The sequence below is a fragment of the Grammomys surdaster genome, unplaced genomic scaffold (genome assembly GCF_004785775.1).
Source record: "Grammomys surdaster isolate TR1022 unplaced genomic scaffold, NIH_TR_1.0 843, whole genome shotgun sequence".
NCBI classification, from domain to species: Eukaryota; Metazoa; Chordata; class Mammalia; order Rodentia; family Muridae; genus Grammomys; species Grammomys surdaster.
The window spans coordinates 2055058-2076192 of record NW_021605262.1 but is presented as its reverse complement, the minus strand read 5'-3'; the positions used below and the strand labels follow the sequence as shown (position 1 = coordinate 2076192).

The 21135-nt window shown below is 44.8% G+C and overlaps 1 protein-coding gene across 1 annotated transcript in view; it reads left to right on the top strand.

Annotated features, from left to right (window-relative positions):
• Adamts16 (ADAM metallopeptidase with thrombospondin type 1 motif 16) overlaps window positions 1–21135 on the top strand; it is a 113683-nt gene that overhangs the window by 81502 nt on the left and 11046 nt on the right. Inside the window, exon 18 of the mRNA XM_028782744.1 lies at window positions 3714–3846. Within this exon, the coding sequence (XP_028638577.1) occupies window positions 3714–3846 (133 nt within the window). The remainder of the gene's footprint in view (window positions 1–3713; window positions 3847–21135) is intronic.

The following is a 21135-nucleotide window of genomic DNA, read 5'->3' as shown; positions in this document are numbered from 1 at the left end:
CAATATAGGACATGTTACCAAGTGACCTGAGCTGCCCATCATGAGCTGAGTGTTATTGGGTCCATCAAGTCATAAAGAAAGATGTGTACAGTAGCAGTGTATTATCAAATGAAAGTGATATATATGATATCAGGTTGAGCACGTCATGAAATCACAAAGAAGTTATACAAAGAAGTTACCCAAATGCCTATGGTTTCTACTCCTGTTACAATGCCATCTGCTGCCAAGCATGCACCTATAGCCTCATGGGGTATTCCCTACAATTGGCTGACTGGAGAAGAGAAGACTCAGACCTGGTTTACTGATGGTTCTGTACACTATGCAGGCACCATACAGAAGTGGACAGCTGTAACATTATAACCCCTTTCTGGGACAACCCTGAAAGATACAGGTGAAGCAACATCTTCCCAGTGGGCAGAACTTCAGGTAGTACACAGAGTATTACAGTTTGTTTGAAAGAAGAAATGGCCAGATGCATGATTGTTCACTGACTCATGGGCTGTAGCCAACGGTCGGGATTGGAAAATTGGTGAGAAAGATATCTGGGGAAGTATATGTGGATAGATCTCTCCAAATGGGCAAAGAATGTGAAGGCAGTTGTGTCCCATGATTAAATGGTGACTTCAGAGGAGGAGGAGTTCAATAATCAAGCGGACAAGATGACCCGTTCTGTGGACAGTCAGCCTCTGTCCTCAGTTGTCCCTGTCACTGTTCAATGGGCACATGAACAAAGTGGCCATGGTGGCCAAGATGGAGGTTATGCTTGGGCTCAATGACATGGACTTCCACTTACCAAGGCTGACCTGGCTACAGCTACTGCTGAATACTAGATCTACTAAAAGGATTTGCCTTTCCTGCATACAATGCTCCTGCTAAAATCACCACACAAGGCCTCATGTTAATGCAACTAACAAAGTAGAAAATAAATTTCACCACAGTTTAGTAAAGGGAACTTTGGGAAGAGATTATATTAAGCTACTCTGAGAATCCTTCTGCAGGGGTTACATGAATGAGGAATTCCTGAGGATGGGCAGGGTGGAGAGGAACATACTGAAAGCATAGAAACTCATAGAGGGTAGGGATACTAAGGACACTTTCAGTGTCAGTGTTGAGGTGAGGAGAAGGATGCACATTCTGAGCTCTGAAGGCTGAAGATGCAGAGTTGTAGCTCCAAGAATGAGAACCCAATTATTTAGAAAGCCTATGAAGACACAGAAATCAAGACCTTACTATGTTCATCACAAACATATTGTGAACCAAGCACTCTAAGAATACAAGAAAGCCTTTGATCCAGAGTTGGCCTTGTTCTGCTCTTTGCTTGGTGAGAAATTTAAACAGGTTCTCCTCCTTTACTGTTTGTCCATGTAGCTGTCTGAATGAATGTCACTCACATGATTGTATGTTGTAAGTTGCCCCTGAGGTCCTGCCCAGTTTTGTTCTGTGGTCTTTGTCAATCAATAACATGTAATATAAATCAAGAGTAAAATGAGAATTGGCTGTCCTTGCAGACCCTAGCCATGTAGTTTCTTCATGCTGTAGACTCTCTGAAGCTGAGCCTCTTATGGTAGAAGAGATAAATGTACAGATAGAAAAAAAAGATATATGCTACAGAAGATATATGGGGACCTAGAAAGGGTTCATCACCCACAGGTCAATAGACTGGGTAAAGTGTTGGACTTCGGCCATTGGCTATCTGTCCACAACCCTCCAGCTTTCCCTGGCTTCATGACAGCAGGAAAGGTGTTCACTTCCATGAGGGACAAGATTTATGTGTTGGAATTATTTAGAAAAGAAGACAGTGGTCCCTGGTGAAGCAGGCGACACTTTCCGTTGTGATTCTGCAGTGAGAGTTCTCTCCACAAACGCTATATTCATGTATGTTCTCCAGTGCACTTTGTGCACACTCAGATACTTCTGGTATCTCTAGTGTTCAAGAGTCACCACAGAGAAACAATTACACTGAAAGAAACCAATTCTGAAAGAAAAACAGCAAGCACTCTGAACACAGAAGCTAAGAACGGCCAGAAGAGCAGCTCCCAAGGGCACTGCGGAGGAAGTCATAGCAGCAGTTTGGAATATGCATTGAAGAGAATTAGTGGGAATGAAATCCCTTAGGACTTCAGACTGGGGACCAGGGACCATGAACAACACAACTCACACATATGGCTTCAATCATAGGAATCTTGTGTAGGAAAAAAAAATTCCATTAACAGAATTCCCAATCCTACTGACATTTAAAGGCTGAAGTCAACATTTTAACAGAGCAAGGATGCAAACTGGAGGCCAGGCTATCATGGAGAACAGCTGCAATGGGCTCCCTCTTGTACTCATTGCACCAACCACAGCCTCTACACACAGGGTAAACAACTTTTACCCTGTCCAAGGTGGCTATGCCACCAATGCCCACCAGACGAAAGTCTCTTGCTTATTGACTTTCATTAGGCCATTCAAACCCAAGAACATGATTCTCATTGTTAGTCTAACTCTGCATGGAAGACTTGTGGTCAGATCCCTCCTGTCATGATACCCCTTTTCTATCAAATTATCTTCTGTTCTTCTTTGCCATGAACTCAATCCTAAGATAGACTCCTTCCTTCTTGTTCCTTCTATGTTTTGCCTTTTATGACTCTTTCCATGCAAGTCATCCACACTCCCTATTCCTGTACTCAACCAAGGACCTCTGCTCATCTTGGAGGCCTCCTGGTTTCTTTCTGTCAGCTTCATCTTTGAAAATGTCCAGAAAGAACCCCACCAAGGTGCCTGAAGTCTTTCTCAGCTCAGCTTTCTTGGCCCCATGGCACTCAGTGGTTCACCATTTATTCCTCCCATATCTGTAAGATATCCTCAGCTCCACAATGTAAAACTGTTGAGGAACAGGGCCTCTTTCTCTGCATTCCCCACTCCAACAGCCATGGGTTACCTTCACATCTTCATCATTCTAGATATATAAATAGAAAGGTGATTTATACAAAATACTAGTTGCTTATAAAATCAGAAAGAGTACCCACAAGTAGTCTCCTGTAGGGCTCTGAGTCACCCTAAGTTCACCTTAGGGTTCTCTAAGATCTTGGAAGATACACAAAATTCTAGAAGTCTTTGGTGATAAACATATGACAGCCAATTAAATGTTCACTATGGCTGAAGTATGCCAAGCTTTCTCCCCCTCCTTCTTTCAAGGGCTCTTGCTCAGACTCCCATTAGGGTGGGCCTCGTATATCCAGGGAACACAGGGCTCACTCAGGCTAAAAAGCTCTGACTAAGGAATTAAGAGACAGAATGTCCTAGTCTGATTTGGAGGAGTGAAAAGCAATCTACCAGGTAAAGCAATTGACCAGGTAAGGCCAGAGTCTGGGCAATGGAGAACAGCATTCCATATACAGAGCACATGATGAAGATAGGCTGGAGCACAAGAGGAATCACAGATCAGCATCACAGTATCACTCAGTTGTAGGAAGTCCATTGTGGAAAGGAAATTTACTTGTAGAATAATGATTGCCACCAATGCCCAACAGAGCCAGGTAAGAACACAAGCTGGTCAGGCCATGGCCATAACCATTTCAGGGATATATCTCAGTATGCATCTTGTGACATGACAGCTCACACAACCCTTTCACTCATACCACATTCACTCAAAGTGGAGTTTCCTTCCACAGTGCTTGGTTCAGGCTTTTCAAAAGATGTTTAAGTCTTCAATACACCCTCCCTTTCCACAGGCAAGATGAACTCAAAGGCAGAATGCTACAGAGACCTGAAAGTTCCAGTGAATGCATCCTTCTGCAACCCCAAGACACGACCTGGACCTGTCACAGGGCTGGCGCCTTGCAAGATGTCAGCTTGTCCTCCCAGGTAAGAAGTCTCAGGATTCACAGATCACTGGAACCCATGAGTCTAGAGAACAAGAGTTGACCATTGTCAGCCCCTGATTTATTGTAACACAGAGGCAAGTGGAGCAAGAGCTGTCAAATGGAGGAGCAGGACAAACATCTTTGGGGTGAGAAATAGCCTGAAAATTCTTTCACCTGTAAAAGGGAGTTCTTCTTGTGATGTCCTGTTGTTTGTATGAGCATGTGCTATGGTGATGGTGGTGGATTCTCCCAAAGCCTTGGTGTCAGTCACTACTGCTTACTTTTTACTTAGTGAATGACAGGTACTGGAAGTGCCACACCCAAGGCCTGTCCAGCTTGTAAGCTATTTGGAACCTACGGTTACACTCATGTGCACGAGTGATCCCAATTGTCTGTCACCTCCTTTCTGCCTTCAAGACTCCCACTCCTCTGATCTCTGAGATGTGGGGTTGGGTAATTTCCTGAGAGACAGGAGCTACTGGCCATGTAAGACCTCATCCTGGGCTTCACTGTCTTTATCTTTATGGGGGACAGGTCACAATGGAAGGTGAAAATCTCTTGAGATGCTGAAATTGTATTTTCATTGGGCCAAGGGAACACAATCCAAAACTACCTTTGTGTAAAGATCCACTGAGGATAGCAAATGGATCCCCAGTGTGGGGAAACAATTTGCTAAAGCCCACGACTATCTATGTCTCCAAGTCAACTGAGTACAGGAAGGTAAGGTGCTGGCTCTCCCTCCACTCTCTTTAGAGCTCCAAGTGAACCTGGCCTCTCTCTCAACATAGCAAGGGAGAGACATACAATATTTAAGAAGCTTAGAGTTGCCTCTGTCAAGGTCAGGGTCTTCTCCAGAAAATGATATTCTCTCAACAGTGGTGTCCCCAGAGCCCTACCAACTTTCTAGGCCAGCAGCTCCACGTCAGACATGGGTCCTTGACACCATAGCCTACAGTTGCTGATCCAGTTGCTGGTCAGAAGTTACACAGGATTTGATAAACCTTTGGTCACCAAGATCCCTTGGATGTCCTCCTAGGATTTGTACTATGATGAAAAGGTGGTCCTGCGGTCCATGGAAACTGGGGACAATACTTTCTAATAGAACTTGCCTTGCAGCTTTGTTGTGCAGCCCAGAAGGCTGATAAAAGACTGCTACTGGCCACCTGTGATCTGAGTATCTCATGGGCTGAGCTGAGCCAGATGGAAAGAGCATATCACTCCATGGACTTATTGTGGGCTTGCACTGGTCTTCAAGTGCAGTCATGTCAAGTCCAGAATGTTTAAGAAGTTAACCTGACAGCCAGCTGAGAAGTAGACATAGGCCACCACTGACTACAGAAGGAAAAAAGACTGCTACCAGAGGGAAAGAGGACCAAGATGACCAGGGACTCTAAATGAAGCCAGGACAGGTATCAATGACTGATTTCAGTGGTAGCTAATATAGTAAGGAGTCCGGCATGAGCTGAACTTAGATACCACCTGGCCAGAGCAGGCAGGTATATGGGAGAGAGTGGAGGATGTGGGAAAGTATTTAGGAAATCATTCAATGTGAGACACTGTTCAATCCTTCTGGAGTCCACCTGCTTGCTGATTGTTCTCATGGGTGCCAGGCTCCTTGTCTCCTGGAGAGGGTAGAGATCTATCCTCTGGGAGGAAGAGGGATGGAGACCTACCCTGTGGCATCCTTGCTTTGCTTAGGCAGATGTGTCAATGGAACTAGTATCATCAAGTATCATGTCCTCGAACTGGAGTTAAGGCTTGTTAGAAAAGGGTTCAGAAGAGCCTAACTAGAGTTCCTAAAGGACAAAAGCCTTGTCATGTGCTTTCCAAGGTAGCCTTTCCCTGTGAACAGCTGCCTCTGTACCTGTGCTCCCTATGGAGAGCTGCCTCTGCACCTGGGCTCCCTGTGGACAGCTGCCTCTGTATCTGTGCTCCCTGTGGACAGCTGCCTCTGCACCTGTGTACCCTGTAGACAGATGCCTCTGTACCTGTGTTCTAGTTGACACCACTAGCTGAAAGGAGGGTCTTAGTTCCTGACAATCATATGGGACCACTTACTCACAACTGGCTCATTTACAGAGAGTAATGTTGTTTCTCCTCACTGTGTCTCCTCTATCTCTGTCTTTCTGATATGGAAGGACCCACAGTCAAAGACACATCTGCATTTCCTGTGTCCAGTAAAATGTACGCTACTCACTCTGATACCTCTTAGTTAAAGTTCTGTCAAGGGTCACAGTGTCTAATGAAGAAAAAGCCATCGTTCACGGACCAAAGGATCAGTCTAGGGCCAGGGGGTGGTCTGTTGTTATGTCCAATGGCACATTGAAGACTTTTGATTGTCAGGTCCCCTGTTTCCTGATGATGCCTTATTTACCTCCTCGATACAGCTTGGCTTTTAGAATACTTGGATTATCTCCTGTGAGAGAAAACACTCTGAGACAACACAAAATTCTTACTGCTGACTTCAAACCATGCATTTCTGGCTAGGCAGTTCTTCAGAAGGAAGTGGCTCCTGATCTGTTGCTGAGTTTATTCTTCATCCCTACCAGGCTGTGGGAAGCCTGGCAACAAGTCGAATCCACAGGTCTATAGTTAGCGGAGATACAAGAGACCCTTGATGCAAGGAGCTCCTGGGTGGGGGGAGTGGAGCTGTGGCTCCTGAGCTGTGGCTGGGCTGGAGGACTGCAAAGCAACAGATAGTGTGGCACACCTGGCAAAGATGCAGCTGGAAGCAAGACCTGCTCCACCTGCCATCTCTTGATTGGATATCACTCAGATCAAAAGGGAGCTGCCCCCTATAGGATAAGGTGGGGCTTGAGACAATCCGTGTTAAACCTAAGTGGGACACTCACCAACCCTTGGCTTTTGGTCATTTTATCTGTAGATGGAGAAACATTCTCATCAATTATTTATTGGTTCTATAACAGGAAATATCAAGGACAAACCAGAAAACTGAACTTGTACCACACACTAATCCTTAGAGTCTATTTTTCTAGCCACTGCCCATCTGCAACTGATAGATTTTCCTTAAGATGTTGGCTTGTTTTTCCTATGAATTGTAAAAGTGACATATTCCTCTTATGCAGGTATGTTGAGTTTGAATGTGAACTGCTCCTCGTAGGGTCATGAATTTGAAGGCCGAGCTAACCATTAATAGTTCCTTGGGAGAAGATCCTGGAACCTTTAAGAGGTGCAACTTATCTGGAGGATAAATGACACTATGGATGATTCTGAGGGTTTATGACCTCATCTCACTTCCTTTTCTCTGTCTGCTTCCTGTGTGAGGGTAAAGTTGAGGTCAGCCAGCTTCCTGTGGCCACACCATGCTTCCCACAGTGTAAGCATTCTCTCTTTGGAATCGTGTGCTAATGCAAAGCCTTCCTCCCTTAAGTTACTTTCAGACATGAGGTTTTACCATATCAACAGAAAAGTCACTGATACAGCAGGACAGTGGTGACTTTTTATTCTTGGCTATTATACAACAAGCCTCTAAATACTTTTCTGGCAGTTCAAGGTGTACTTGTGACCTCTTTACCTCTGTGTGTGGTGTTCTAACACTCTCTGCATCCTTAGTGTTCAGTGGTTTTGTTCTGAGGCCACAATCAACCCATAGTTCTTGTTACTGCTCTTGATGACTGTCTCTAATGCAGGATATAAGATCTGATGCTTCATGTTCAGCTTGCAGGAGGGTCCTTAAGGACATAGATTGGGACTTAAAAATCTTAAATCACTTAATCTGTAACTTGCATGATAAATGAGACCAATTCTAGTGCTAAAAGCATGGGTCACTGGGTCAGGTCTGCATTTAGACCTTCCTGTGTAGGACCTGGGCTCATGGTGAACTCACTCAGATGGGATCCCCCCAGAGTCATCAGTCTCTGCCAAGAGTAGGGAGTAAGCTTCCAGAATGGGACAGAGTGGAAGTCTGATACCAGCTCAGCTTAATGGGCTGGAATGGGGCAGCCAACATTGCTCTGGACTCTTCTTGTTCATTGTTTCTGCTATTGGTCCAATCAGGCAACCTAGATCCCTGACCCACCTCCCCTACTCATGCCTCATCTTAATATTAGTCAGGTGCTGTGTCACTTGTTTTCAAGCAGGAACTATAAACCATGTGATGTATTGCCTTGTTGACCAGAGTATCTAAACAGAGAAGTTCAAGTGTTACTTATCTGAGCTGTTGTTTTCTTAGCACAAGTACAAATAGTACACCTTCCTGTTAGATGAACTGATGATGGGTGAAAATAGCTTCCAGGTGGCGATGAACTCTCCCAGAGTTCTACAAGTACAGAATTTACATTCTGGTAGATGCATAAAATAGACAAACCTCAGGTCTTTCATGGGGATCTACAAATGAGATCATATCTGTACTTGATATTCAATTGATTGTATTATCTTTGCTGCACCCTCATGACCTCTTACAAAATCCACAGCAGAATTTCTCTTTTATGCAACAAAGATACAAAGGTCAGATGAGCGTACTTGATTGTACACAGCATAAAACACACACACACACACACACACACACACATACACGCAAGAATGAGCAGGCTAGTTATATTAGTTAACTTCTTAACAGAAGATGTCAAGAGAAGATGGTATTTATTTCTTTTCTACCTCTTATCTCTCGTACATGTGAGTCTTACAAAGAGTAGCCACCCAGTAGTATGTTGTTACCAAAGCAAGGCAGAGAGATGACCGTGAAGGCAGCACCTGAAAGACAGTTTGGTTCATATGATGCCATCCAGTTAATCAGGTCATTTAATTATCTAAGTATCTGACCTTTCACTTCAACATGTATGTCTTCCTGAGGCTGAGACACACAGCACAGCCTGCCTCTGCTGTTGCAGACATGAACTGAGTGAAAGATGTCTAACAGGAAGGCCACTATTTTACTAAGCTCTGGTTCCCATGAATGACATAACAGCTGGTCCTGCTCAGCATCCCCTCAGTTATTTCAGCATTGACTTCAAAAACGCTTTGGGCTTTGGTTTGGTTTTATGTGTCTGGAGCCCTTGAGTCCAGAAGCTCTTCCTTAGGGTGTCAGCTTAAGGGTTTCTTTTGTGATTCCACCATGGTACACCTGGATGAGGAAGGATATTTAGCTACAGCTATACTCAAAAGCTTTCTTTTCTCTTGTGAGAAATAAGTATGCTCCCATATGGTATGCTGGAGTATAGTGTGGTGGCCATTAGATATTGCAGTGGACTGGAAGGAGGCCTTCCATAGAGACGTAGGTACTACACTGTCCTGCTGGGACATGTACCCATCACATATATTTGCTGTTCAGATTATAATTCCTACAGACTATATACCTCATTAGCCACTAGCTGTCATTAGTATAATATTAAAAATTAATAAACTAGATGAATTGTGACACTGGATTTATCAGTACAGATGATCTGCAGGTGTTTGAGTGTGTGTGTGTGTGTGTGTGTATGTGTGTGTGTGCACATTACCCAGACATTGTTTTTACATTCTTTATACAAGCCTTTGGAATAAATTCTCACAGACTGCTCCTCTGGCTGGCTGCTATCACAGTCTGAGTTGTTTAAACCAGCTAAGCTAGAGATGAGGTCCTTATACATGGATTTTCTTTGTCACAACTTGAAGAATTATCAGGCATGCAGAATAATTTCATACGTCTATACAAATAAAGTTAGCAGTGTTGAGCATCAGACTTTTTTCAATATTGACCAGTGATCACACAAATTATAACACAGTCTTATTAAGGAGCTACCCGTATACTACAGCTTTCCTCATTCCCTAGACATCTGCACGAGTGCTTGAGCAATAGACGACACGACATTTGTAACATGAGTCACTCAATAACTTATAATGTCAATATTGAAGCATTTTATGATGTGCTTCCAAAGAACGATACAGAAACTATAACTTAGGTATTTAGTCAACATCTTAGTCACTGTTCTATTGCTGTGAAGAGACACCGTGACCACAGCAACTCTTATAAAAGAAATGATTTAGTTGCAGCTGGCTTTCAGTAGGAGAGGTTTAGTCCATTATCATCATGGCAGGGAGCATGGTAGCATGCAAGCAGATACGGTGCGGAAGAATGAACTGAGCATGGATCGGCAGGTGCAGGGGGAGAGAGCCACTTGGCCTAGCTTGAGCTTTTGAAACATCAAAGACTACCCCTGACCCCAGTGACACACTTCTTCCTACAAGGCCACACCTCTTTCTTAAACAGTGCTCAAATACATTTGAATGCTTACTCCCTAATGAATTGGAGTAAGGCTTGAAAGAGATGGTGCATCACAAGAACACAACTAGCAATGGAAAGAACATTCCAGATAGAGGGAACGGAAGCTGTTCATGCCCTGAGGTAGTTATGTACCTGGCATGTTGGTAAAGTGATAGTTTAGACTAGTCAAAGAACAGGTCATATCTGTCATTGTAATATGTAGTATGTTGACTCTAAAAGTTCAGATCACCAGGCTCGGCAGCGAGTGAGTAAGGAGAGAAGGAATAATATAGACCATAAAAACATTTTTAAAAATATTCTTGCTATTGTGTCAGAGGACGAAAGTGGAAGCTAGACCACTTAGGAGGCAGAATGGACCTATGGTAAGATATGGTCAGGCTCAGGTATTTCAGAGGTTGACCTTAAGACTTGTTAGTGTGTGGAGAGGAGGCCTATCCCTAATGATCAAGCATTCAAATAAATGAGCCTTTAGGGAAAATTCTTATTCAAACCTCCACAATTAGCTAGGTGTAAGCAGACAGCTGCCTGAGAGCTTTAAAGATAAGACAGTTGGATCCTGAGAAATCATGAAACTCAGGTATCAGTACCTCTGCCACTATATGGAAGACACAGTAACAATTGCTGGGAATGCTACAGAGGAGGAGGAGGAGGAGAAGGAGGAGGAGGAGGAGGAGGAGGAGGAGGAAGAAGAGGAGGAGAAAGAAGAGGAGGAGGAAAAGGATGATGCCTGTCATTTCCCAGTGTTTGTCTCCACACTCCACTGTCCAGCCCTTACTGACAGCTCTCAGTTTTTCTATAAAATAAGGAACTACAATGCTCAGGTTTCTCTTCACAAGCTAACCTCCCTGAAGGTACTATGGACTAGTGCTGTGACTGGAATGTACTTGCTGTCCCTCTGTGCCCTCTGATGCAGAGGACTGGGACTGAGACCGAGACCTGGGGAGGGCATAGGCTGATTTCACACAGTGCGTCAGGAGACTGGGAGACTGAGTCTGAGAATAAGCATGTCCAATCGGTTTCTTGGGTTTCTCTCTCTGAAAACTCATCGCATTTAAGGCAATTTGTGGTTCTTCAGTCACCACAGCTCTAACGTGGAATTCGAGAAGGAGCCTAACTAGAGCTTGCTGGGTTAAGTCCTTGAAGTATTCCCGCTGGCCATGTTCCCAAGCCTCAGGGACTGAGCAGCTGTGCTCCAGGCTCCCACAATCCAGATGCACTAGATACAAAGCACTTGAATGTACTCAAGACCCTGGAGAGGAGCCCTTCTACATATTTACATAGGTATGAATATCCAAGAAACCACAAAGTAGACTGTCAAAAAACCCTGCACCAGAGGGAATGACATCATCATGCCACCATGCTTACATTTATCTGGTAAAAGGAAGACGCTCAGTAGGAAAGCAACATCTCCTCGGATGGGATGGTGTAGCTGCCACCAAATCTGCATATATACAGTTAGAGTTATGGCTGTATGGGCGTGGTAGGAAAGCGTCTGCTTCTCAAAGGTGTCACTAACCTAAGCCTTTTAATCACCAGACCCATTGGTAGGACATTTGCCTCTTCCAGGCCAGATGACTGAATCCCCTAGCGAGAGTGTCTTCATAGAAAGCAATGTGTCTGTGTCACCTTTTATTGAAGATAAAATGATTCTGTGTCACCCTGTTAGCCATGGATGCCAGGCTACCCAGCACAATCTCAGGGGCATCTTTTAGGGTGCTTTAGATGATGTGTTTATTAACAAACTCTTCTCCTGAACAATTTGGGTGGCATGTCTCCCTTCTCAGCTAGAACCATGTCACATCCTAGGACAGGAAAGCTCCCTGAGAAATAAAATGTCTTAGCTGTGATGTTGTCCCACCTATATAGGATGCAAGTTCGTGTCTGTGTAGCTCATTTTTGTCTAAATATTGTAAAGATGATTTTCCCTGGCCAGTGAGTAAGATACCTATTAGAGCCCATGGCCTATAGGTGTGGCCAGGAACAGGAGGAAGAAAGGTCTAGTCTTTTGGGGGACATCAAAAGACGATACTTGGTTACATTTTCTTTTTTTTAAATTTGTTTGTTTTTTGTTTGTTTTAATTGGATATTATATTTACATTTCAGATGTTATCTCCTTTCCCCATATCCCCCCCCACCCAGGAACCCCCTATCTCATCCCCCCTCCTTCTATGAGGATCTCATCCCATCCTGCTTCTATGAGGATAAGCCCCCACCCACCCATACATTTCCACCTCCCCACCCTCGAATTCCCCCACTCTGGGGCATCCAGCCTTCACTGGACTAATGATCTCCTCTCCCACCTATGCCCAAAAAGGCCATCCTCCCCTACATATACATCTGGAGACATGGGTCCCTCCCTATGTGCTCTCACGCTGGTGGTTTAGACCTTGGGAGCACTGGTTGCTTGGTATTGTGGCTCTCCCCATGGGGCCACAAACCCTTTCAGCTCCTTCAGTCTTCTCTCTAACTCCTCCATTGGGAACCCCATGATCAGTTCAATGATTAGCTGTGAGCATCCGCCGCTGTATATGTCAGGCTCTGGCAGACCTATGAGACAGCTATATCACACTCCTGTCAGCATGCACTTCCTGACATCCACATCAGCGTCTACCTTTGGTGTCTGCACATGGGATGGATACCCAGGCGGAATGGTCTCCAGATGACTCCTCCTTCAGGTTCTGTCCCACACTTTGTCTCCATATTTGCTCCCATGAGTATTTTGTTACTCCTTCTAAGAAGGACCAAAGCACCCACACTTTGGTCTTCCTTCTTCATGAGCTTCATTTGGTCTGTGAGTTGTATCTTGGATATTCCAAGCTCTTAGGCTAATATCCAAATATCAGTGAATGCATACCATGTGTGTTCTTTTGTGATTGGGTCACCTCACTCAGGATGATATTTTCTAGTTTCATCCATTTGCCTAAGAATTTCACAAATTCATTGTTTTTAATAGTTGAGTAATACTCCATTGTATAAATGTACCACATTTTCTGTATCCATTTCTCTATTGAAGGACATCTGGGTTCTTTCAAGCTTGTGGCTATTATAAATAAGGCTGCTATGAACATAGTGGAGCATATGTCCTTGTTATATGTAGGAACATCTTCTGAGTATATGCCCAGGAGTAGTATACCTGACTCCTCAGGTAATGCTATGTCTAATTTTCTGAGTAAACGCCAGCACAGCATTTATAAGAGCTACTCACAGGTAGTTCTTTCCTGTTCTGACTTAAACTTGATGAGTCCCAGGGAATTCTTCCAGCAGAGTTGTAGGTCACTTTTTTGCAGACCTTTCTGGTATTTCTCATCTAGTGAATTGCTTTCTGCTTTTTAGAAATGCGCTAACACACCTGGTTTTCTGTAGCTTGTTCGTTCTTCCTCCTTTTCCTCTACAAAAATTTTGTGGAATTTTTAATTTACAACACTGATAGACTCAACATTCCTGCAGAATTCGACCTTGTGCTCTCTTTACTACTTTATATTAACACATGATAGGAAATCACTAAAGTGCTGTACAACCAGTATTTGTGTTTCCATGGTTATTATTATTTTTTTTGTTTTAAAATAATTCATATTGATTGATCATGCTTTTAGTGCCCCTCCAAGGGTTTTCCAAAAACATACATCTAAGTAATGCAGTGGGAATCATACACCTCTCTCCTTGCTTGTGTGTTGTGTTGATAATGGACTGGGTTTACCAAGTCCCGTGCACCACAAGGGGCATACTCACTGCTCAGGGTGAGGACTTAGGAGCAGAGGCCCAGGTAGATGAAATGGGGGATGCTATCTCCATGACAACAGCAGCTCATGGTTCAGCAGTTTCTGCTGTATACCAGCTCCTGTTTCTCTAAACGGTCCATTGAGGGGGTGTTAGGATAAACTCTGGTCTACAGATGACATAGACATGGATATTCAAGATTTTTCCAAAGGTCTTTGTGGTGGTTTGAATATGCTTGGCCCAGGGAATGGCACTATTAGAAGGTGTGGCCCCTGGTGAAGTAGGTGTGGCCTTGTTGGAATAGGTATGTCACCATAGGTGTGGGCTTTAAGACCTTTATCTTAGATGCCTGGAAGCCAGTGTCCTAGTATCCTTCAGATGAAGATGTAGAACTCTCAGCTCCTCCTGCACCATGTCTGCCCACCTTGACGATAATGGACTGAACCTCTGAACCTGTAAGCCAGCCCCAAATAAATGTTGTCCTTTATAAGTTGCCTTGGTCATGGTGTTTACTCATAGCAGTAAAATTCTAATCTAAGACAGCCTTCCAAAAAAAGTGAGCAAAGATTTGAATCCAGACAGCCTGCCCCAGGGTCACTTTTCCATCCCATAGTACACTACCTCTATGGTCAGAATCCATAAGGTAGGAAGCTCTGTAGCCAAGGTCGGGAACAAGGACAGGCTTTGACTAGCATAACCCTATGGGCAAATGGTTACGACTTGATGGATTTATGCATCCATAGGGAAAATGAGTTCTCCCCAACACAAGTTCACTGTGGTGAACGTAAAAGGAAACTTTGAGGGATGGTACGATGCTCAACACAGAGGAGGCCTCTCTATAGGCCTTCCTTCCAGTCAGTCTCTCTGCCATCACTTTAAGGAACTCAGACATTATCCAAGGCCTCCAACCCCTCTCTGCTGTGTGCTTCCATACTCTGATCTTACATCCTTTCTCTCAGCCTTGTCTGTGCTGCGCTGGATTGTTTATGTCACGCTGTCAGCTTGGAGGCCCATGGAGTCCATCTTAATACTGATAATCCCAAATATGTCTATCCTTCCCATAGGCTTTCTCAAAGTCTATCAGGTTAAAAATTTTGACTGGTCCATGGGTAAGGGACCCTAGCTCCACAGTGGGGGATGGTATACATTCAGCTAAGCACAGTGAAGACATTAAATGACATGAAGCCCCAAAGCTGGGATGAGAAGCTTTGTTCGGGAGTGGAACAGCGGCTATGGTTTAGAAAAGAGTGGCCAGGATCCATCTTGAGTGCAGGGTGATGCATGGGTAACAGAAGCTGAGTTGGGCCACTGGCTATTGATTGGAGCTGTCTGTGAATGAGATGGGGCATTGGCTATTGATTGGAGCTGTCTGTGAATGAGATGGGGCATTGGCTATTGATTGGAGCTGTCTGTGAATGAGATTGGGCATTGGCTATTGATTGGAGCTGTCTGTGAATGAGATTGGGCATTGGCTATTGATTGGAGCTGTCTGTGAATGAGATTGGGCATTGGCTATTGATTGGAGCTGTCTGTGAATGAGATGAACCACTGGCTATTGACTAGAGCTGTCTGCTAACAGAGGTTCTGCAGGGTGGGTCATGAGTCATTAAAATAAGGTCTGTGTACCTACTGATTTTTAAAATTGACAAACTTACAAGATACCCAGATGGCCTGCATATTTACTTTCACTTGATATCTGTAACTGGGAGCCATTTGCTCGTTCTGTTCATGAAGGGCCCAGCCCTTTTGATGAACTAGGATCCACCTACAAGCTCAGAGCACCTGGTTTCATTTTGAGTTTCTGAAAGAAGGGTGCACTTCCCCCCACTACTCATCTTGCTGCAAAATCGCTTCAGCTTCCTTTTATTTTTCTCCGTATTTTACTTTTTCCTCAGCCACACCTAAGTTGACAGCAGTCCCACTCGATGACTGCCCTTCACTGAGTCATCCCAAGACTCAACTTCGTTTTCTTAGAAACAAGCCTCCTTTTTCATGCTCATGTTTCACAAAGTAATGCCAAACCTAATTACATTACACAGTTCCCGTGACAAGCTCAGCTGGCATAAACAGGTTTTAAAGGCTGACGCAGCAGGGTGGATGGAACCCAAAAGACATCAGTGGCAGAAAAAAGCTGTGGCTATCCAAGGGCACGCTTGGCACCTCTGAGATGGTGCTTCAGTGGTGGGCAAGGCCAGAGGGTTCCCTTGGGAGGTGAAGGCTTCCAAGGAGTGGATGCCTCTGTTTGGTGTGTGAGCACATCGGCTTCTAGTGAAGCTGGCATGAGCTCAGGGGCAGGGAGGAGACCACCCAGGTCACATGACTGATGTCTCAGGAAGAATGCAGCAGACACACAGAACCACCAAGACAGAACTCCATCTGAATGGTTCTCTACTAAAAGGGGTTCAGTGGGAGTCTGCCAGTGAGAAAGTGCTCATTTGCTTTGCTGACAGGGTGGTTGGTATAAGTACAGTCTGGGCAACCTGTGCTACTTCTCATATGTGAGTTCCCCCATGGAGTCAGCATGACTTGTCCAAGCACAGCATAAAGTGTCTTCTTCCTACATTTGTCCTCCATGGGCAGGAAAGTCCCCCACTACCTAAGGTGAATTAAATGGGGACCTGGAGGAGTAAATTATTAGAGATAATCTCCACTATCTTCCCAAGTGGCTTTGCTTCAACACCAGGAGGCTTGCAGCCTGCCCCTAAAGCACATAAGGTGGGGGCTAGGTTCCTGCAGAAAACCCTAAACAAAGAACCTGGCAGACCCAAGTGCCCCAGTGCTGCAGGGGGACAAATGGAGCTTTTGACATTTGAACTCTGGGAGCCTGGCTGTTTCCAACAGAACAAGGGCAAGTGCGGGCCTCTGTGCTGTCTGGGAACAGAACCTGGGACTAAGGACTTTTCTCACTCCTGCCTCATCCCACTCACTCACTGGCTGCCTGCCTTCCTCAGAGACAAGGTGGTCAGCGGGGTCTGATGTGCTACCAGGCTCAAAGGCACATCCCTGTCTTCCTGTTCCTGGTGGAATTACATGAAGGGCAGATTCCCTTCATTCCCTTCAAGGCCATGACTCCATCTTCATTCAGGAACTGTTCAGTCCCTCTAAGAGGCATCGTGAGAAGTTTACTGGTACAGCCAAGTGTCTGCAGGGAGAACTCTCTCAAATGAATGCTTTTGTTGGAACTGGGATGAACTAAGACCATACAGAGCATGGAGGTCTGCTTGCTGTCTGTCTCCCAGAATTCTCTTTTCCTTATCTTTGCCTGTGTAGATGAAGCTTCATGGTCTTCCTAATTGTTTGTAAGATAATACACAATGACAGGGAATTAAGAGACGAAAATCTGGTAAAAATAGCATTTTGGCTTCTGGTAAGTGAACCTTTACAGGCCTTTGGCTCCTCGCAGTTTATAAAACTAATGCCACAATGACTCCTTTGGAACAAGCTTTTGATGTCTAGCTTTGCACGCTTCAGCAGAGAAATCCCACATCTCAACATGAAAACAATCCTGGGTCTGTGTCTGGCTCATTATAAATCTCTCCTTCAGCTCTACAAAGGAAAAAGAAGTGGTCCAAATCTTTGCGGCTAAAGAAGTAACTGTAAAGTGCCAATCCTTGAGGTTCTGGAGAGGGCCTGGCACCAGCACGTGCCCCGTGCCAGCTAGTTGTCAGAGGTGGGCTTTCCATTGTGACCTAGATAGCAGGGCTAGACACTGCATGAAGTCCTAGGAAGACACATCACAGGAAACAAAGAAGGTCCTGGCCCTCTGGTCAGTGTATGCCTGCCTTCTGTGTAAACTACCTTTAGTGAAGAAGATTCTCACAACAGCCGTGTTGCACCCTGATTTCTGAGCCTTCCATGCTTGCTACACATTAGAAGGACCTGGAGATTCTGTGTGCATTGTTCAAGAGATCAGCACATGCCTGTAGACTATTAGAGTTGACCAAGCCTGTGTACCTGGCTCCACCACTCCTGTGTGTGCATCTGGTTACCAGTGGGCCCACTGGCTTCCGCAGAGCAGTGGATGATGACAAAATCCCCTTTGGCAGAGACTAATTCCTAAATTCTCATCACCTGATAAGAAAAGAGATCTATAGGTCATCAGGCATCTGTCTCCTCCCCACCCTCCGTCCATTGATATACCCCCAGCTGTGGTATAGCCTGCTATGCTCTACAATAACTTATTTTTCCTCTCTGTGGAAAGGACAGCTTCTTCAAAGTGCCTGTATCTGCTGCTGGATGTGAATTTTTATATTTAAAACATTTCACTTAGAAAGGGTGGTGGATCCCAAATGACTTACACACGTGAAGATGGGGCCTGGTGTGGCTTCAGAGCTTGGCTAGCACTGCTTCCCACCACAGGAGCAGCTGGAAGCACATGACTGCTATATGCTAAGTGTGCATGTGCACTGGATGGTGGTGTCACAGAGCTCATCAGGGATCAATTACAAATGTAAAGAAGGTGGTTTATTGAGGGACCTGAGTGTACTGACAATTGCTGTTATCTGTGAAAGACAGGTTATAGACACAGGGATTCGAAAGACCCACCTGGTGATAAATGCTCAGGCTGGAGTCTCCACACTGTTACTGCTCTGTGTCCCCATCTGTCAGAAGAGGTCTAGTTATATGTTCCCACCTCTCTGCACAGCTTTCTACAGGAGTGCTGTGACTTGGATTTGTGTGGTCATCATTCCCACCATTCCCTATATTTACTGCACCCAGAAGCATCCACTGAGGGTTAACCTAGAAAACACCACAGAATGCCGGACCTTGAAGCTCCAACAGAGCCAATAGACGACAGAGTGAAGCCACGTGCTATTTTTATCTTTAAGACTGGATGCGGGAGTATTTAACTGAGAAACACTGAATACCTGGTGTGTCAGTCAGTGCTCTGCTTCTGTAACAAATGCAGGGGATGAGTCAGCAGAAAAGAGAGAGAGTTAATTTTGGCTCAAACTTTCAGAGGTTTCCATAGCTGGTTTCCCTAGTACACGGGCTTGTGGGGAAACAACACATAGCAGGAATGAGAGAGTGAGAAGGCTGTTATCTCTTAGTGGTCTGGAAGCAGATGAGAGAACATAAGAGCTGGATTCCCAGCATCCTTTTCAAGGGCATGCTCCAGTGACCTAATTTCTTGTCATTAGGCCCCACCTCTTAGCATTCCCTAACTATCACAAAGGCATCAAGGGCTGGTACCAAGTCTTTAACATGCTGTCCTTTAAGGGACATTCCATACCCAAACCTTAGTAGCTGTTGATCAGTACAGAAACTTCATGTGGAACAAAGGATCCCAAGAAATACAATGTACACTCTGAGAGAAAGCAGCTCTCTACAGCTCACAGCAAGGGTGAGATCCACACAGAAGGAACCCCCACAGTGAAGGCTGGATGCACCATTCCCTGCCTGGGAACTCTGACTGGCTGAGGAAGGGCAGCTTTCTGGTTTCCACCGGTAAAGACAGGCAAATTAAACAAAGCAGTCACTGCTGGTCCATAGTCAGCTCTGTTCAGGGAACCCTCCCTTGGTCAGAAGGGAAACAAGTATTGCAGCTCGTTCCTAAGCTGGAATGAAGGCATTTCCCCTGAGCCGCCCCTGTGAAGCAAAGCAGGCACTTGGCACTTGCAGACACAGTCTGCACGATCTCTGTGCAGAAGGCTTTTCTTAATGGCCTGCAGTTAAGGGAGGAGAGCAGAGAACAGATCAACCCTGTTGGAGTGGCTTAAGATGGTGGAGACAGGAGACTTAGGGAGGAGGTGTGGAAAGCCCGTAAACAGCCAAGATGTCTTTCACAGCCGCAGCGTGGACACCAATTACCATTTATAAGTCTGCAGGGCTGAGAGTGAACGTAAGAAATGGGAAAACATAAAAACAACATGAAAGCACACAGAGGTGGCCAGAGAGCAGCCAAGAGGATTCAAACGCAGAGCCGTCACACCACGGCAGCAGACAGCAGTCCCTCGCCAGAAGGATGTGCCATTTATTTGTTTAGCATGTAATAAAAAGCACTCATCTTGCTGATACTGAGAATCTGATATGTTCCCACAGTTGACAGAGGATCAGTTCCTCGACCCCGTGTGTATTTCCTTTTTATGTGTTTCAAAATTTACATTACTGGCCTTTTACAGCCTGCTTCACAGCGTCATGGAATCTTTTCAGGAATAAAACGGCATACGGCTCCTCCAGGCAAAACCGAGTCCAAGCAGTCTGATACAGCTAAGGTTGAAGACATTGCAGGGTTAGATGTGGCCATCAGCAGCTCAGTGTGGCGCTTCCCTTTCTCTTGCAGGAAGTTTCCCTCTCTCTTCCAGGAAATGTCATCAGCATCCTCACCTTTCAGATTTACCACCTTAGCCTTAGTACTGTCGAAAGAGTTCCAAACTCAACCAAAGAGATGGCTTAATACACAAAAGCCCCCATTGCACCGTGCATCCTCTTGGTCCCACTCATACCAACTGAGCATCATGGCCATGAAGCCCTCCTACACAAGGCTCTGCAGACATAATCAGGCTAAGCTCCAACCTAGCCGGGCCCCACTGTGGTGAACTTAGACCCACCCGCATTCCATTTCCCTTCTCAGCCAGCACCTCCATTTACAAGGATGCTTTTAAAATGGGAAAGGGAATCCACAGTGTAGTGTTGGGAGAGAACACTATGAGGAGACTGAACCAGTGATGGGGAGTGTCACAACGTCTTATCAGAAGGACCCGGGATGGCCTGAATGGCTACAGGAGAAATCAAATCAAATCTGAATTTTTCCAACTGCATAGAGAGACAGAAACGTGTGCTCAAAATCCTATAATCAGAAAAAAAAAATGGACAAGCAAAAACAAGTTTAGGAAACAGCTTCCATCACTGAAAAGAAGTGAGATCTCTGAGAACTCCATATATTCATACGATATATTGTGATCATACTTACCCCCCACTACTCATCCAAGTCATTCCTATCTCACCCCGTGTCCGCATGTTCATAAGTTAGATATATCCGAATGGTACTGTGGCACCACCATATGTTAGATATCAGAATGGTACTTGTGGCTATTTTTTAAAAAAAAAAAAAACCATGAAGAATTTGAATCTTCAAGATATCCACATAGAAATAACTGTCTGATATTTGCACATGAATTTTATATTGAAATAGCTGCATTTCATTTGCATGTAAGTGCAATTTGCATAGAAGTGTTAAAACAGTTAAGGTCAGGAGCTAATGGATGACTGACGGTTGAAGACGCATACACATAAGCTCAAAGTTCTTTTATTTGGGAAATGATTTCTTTTCTTTTTTTTTTTTAAGTTTAGAGGGAGATTAGGGATCTGTTCTAAGGTAGGTTATTGACAAGTATAGGGAAACCAGGT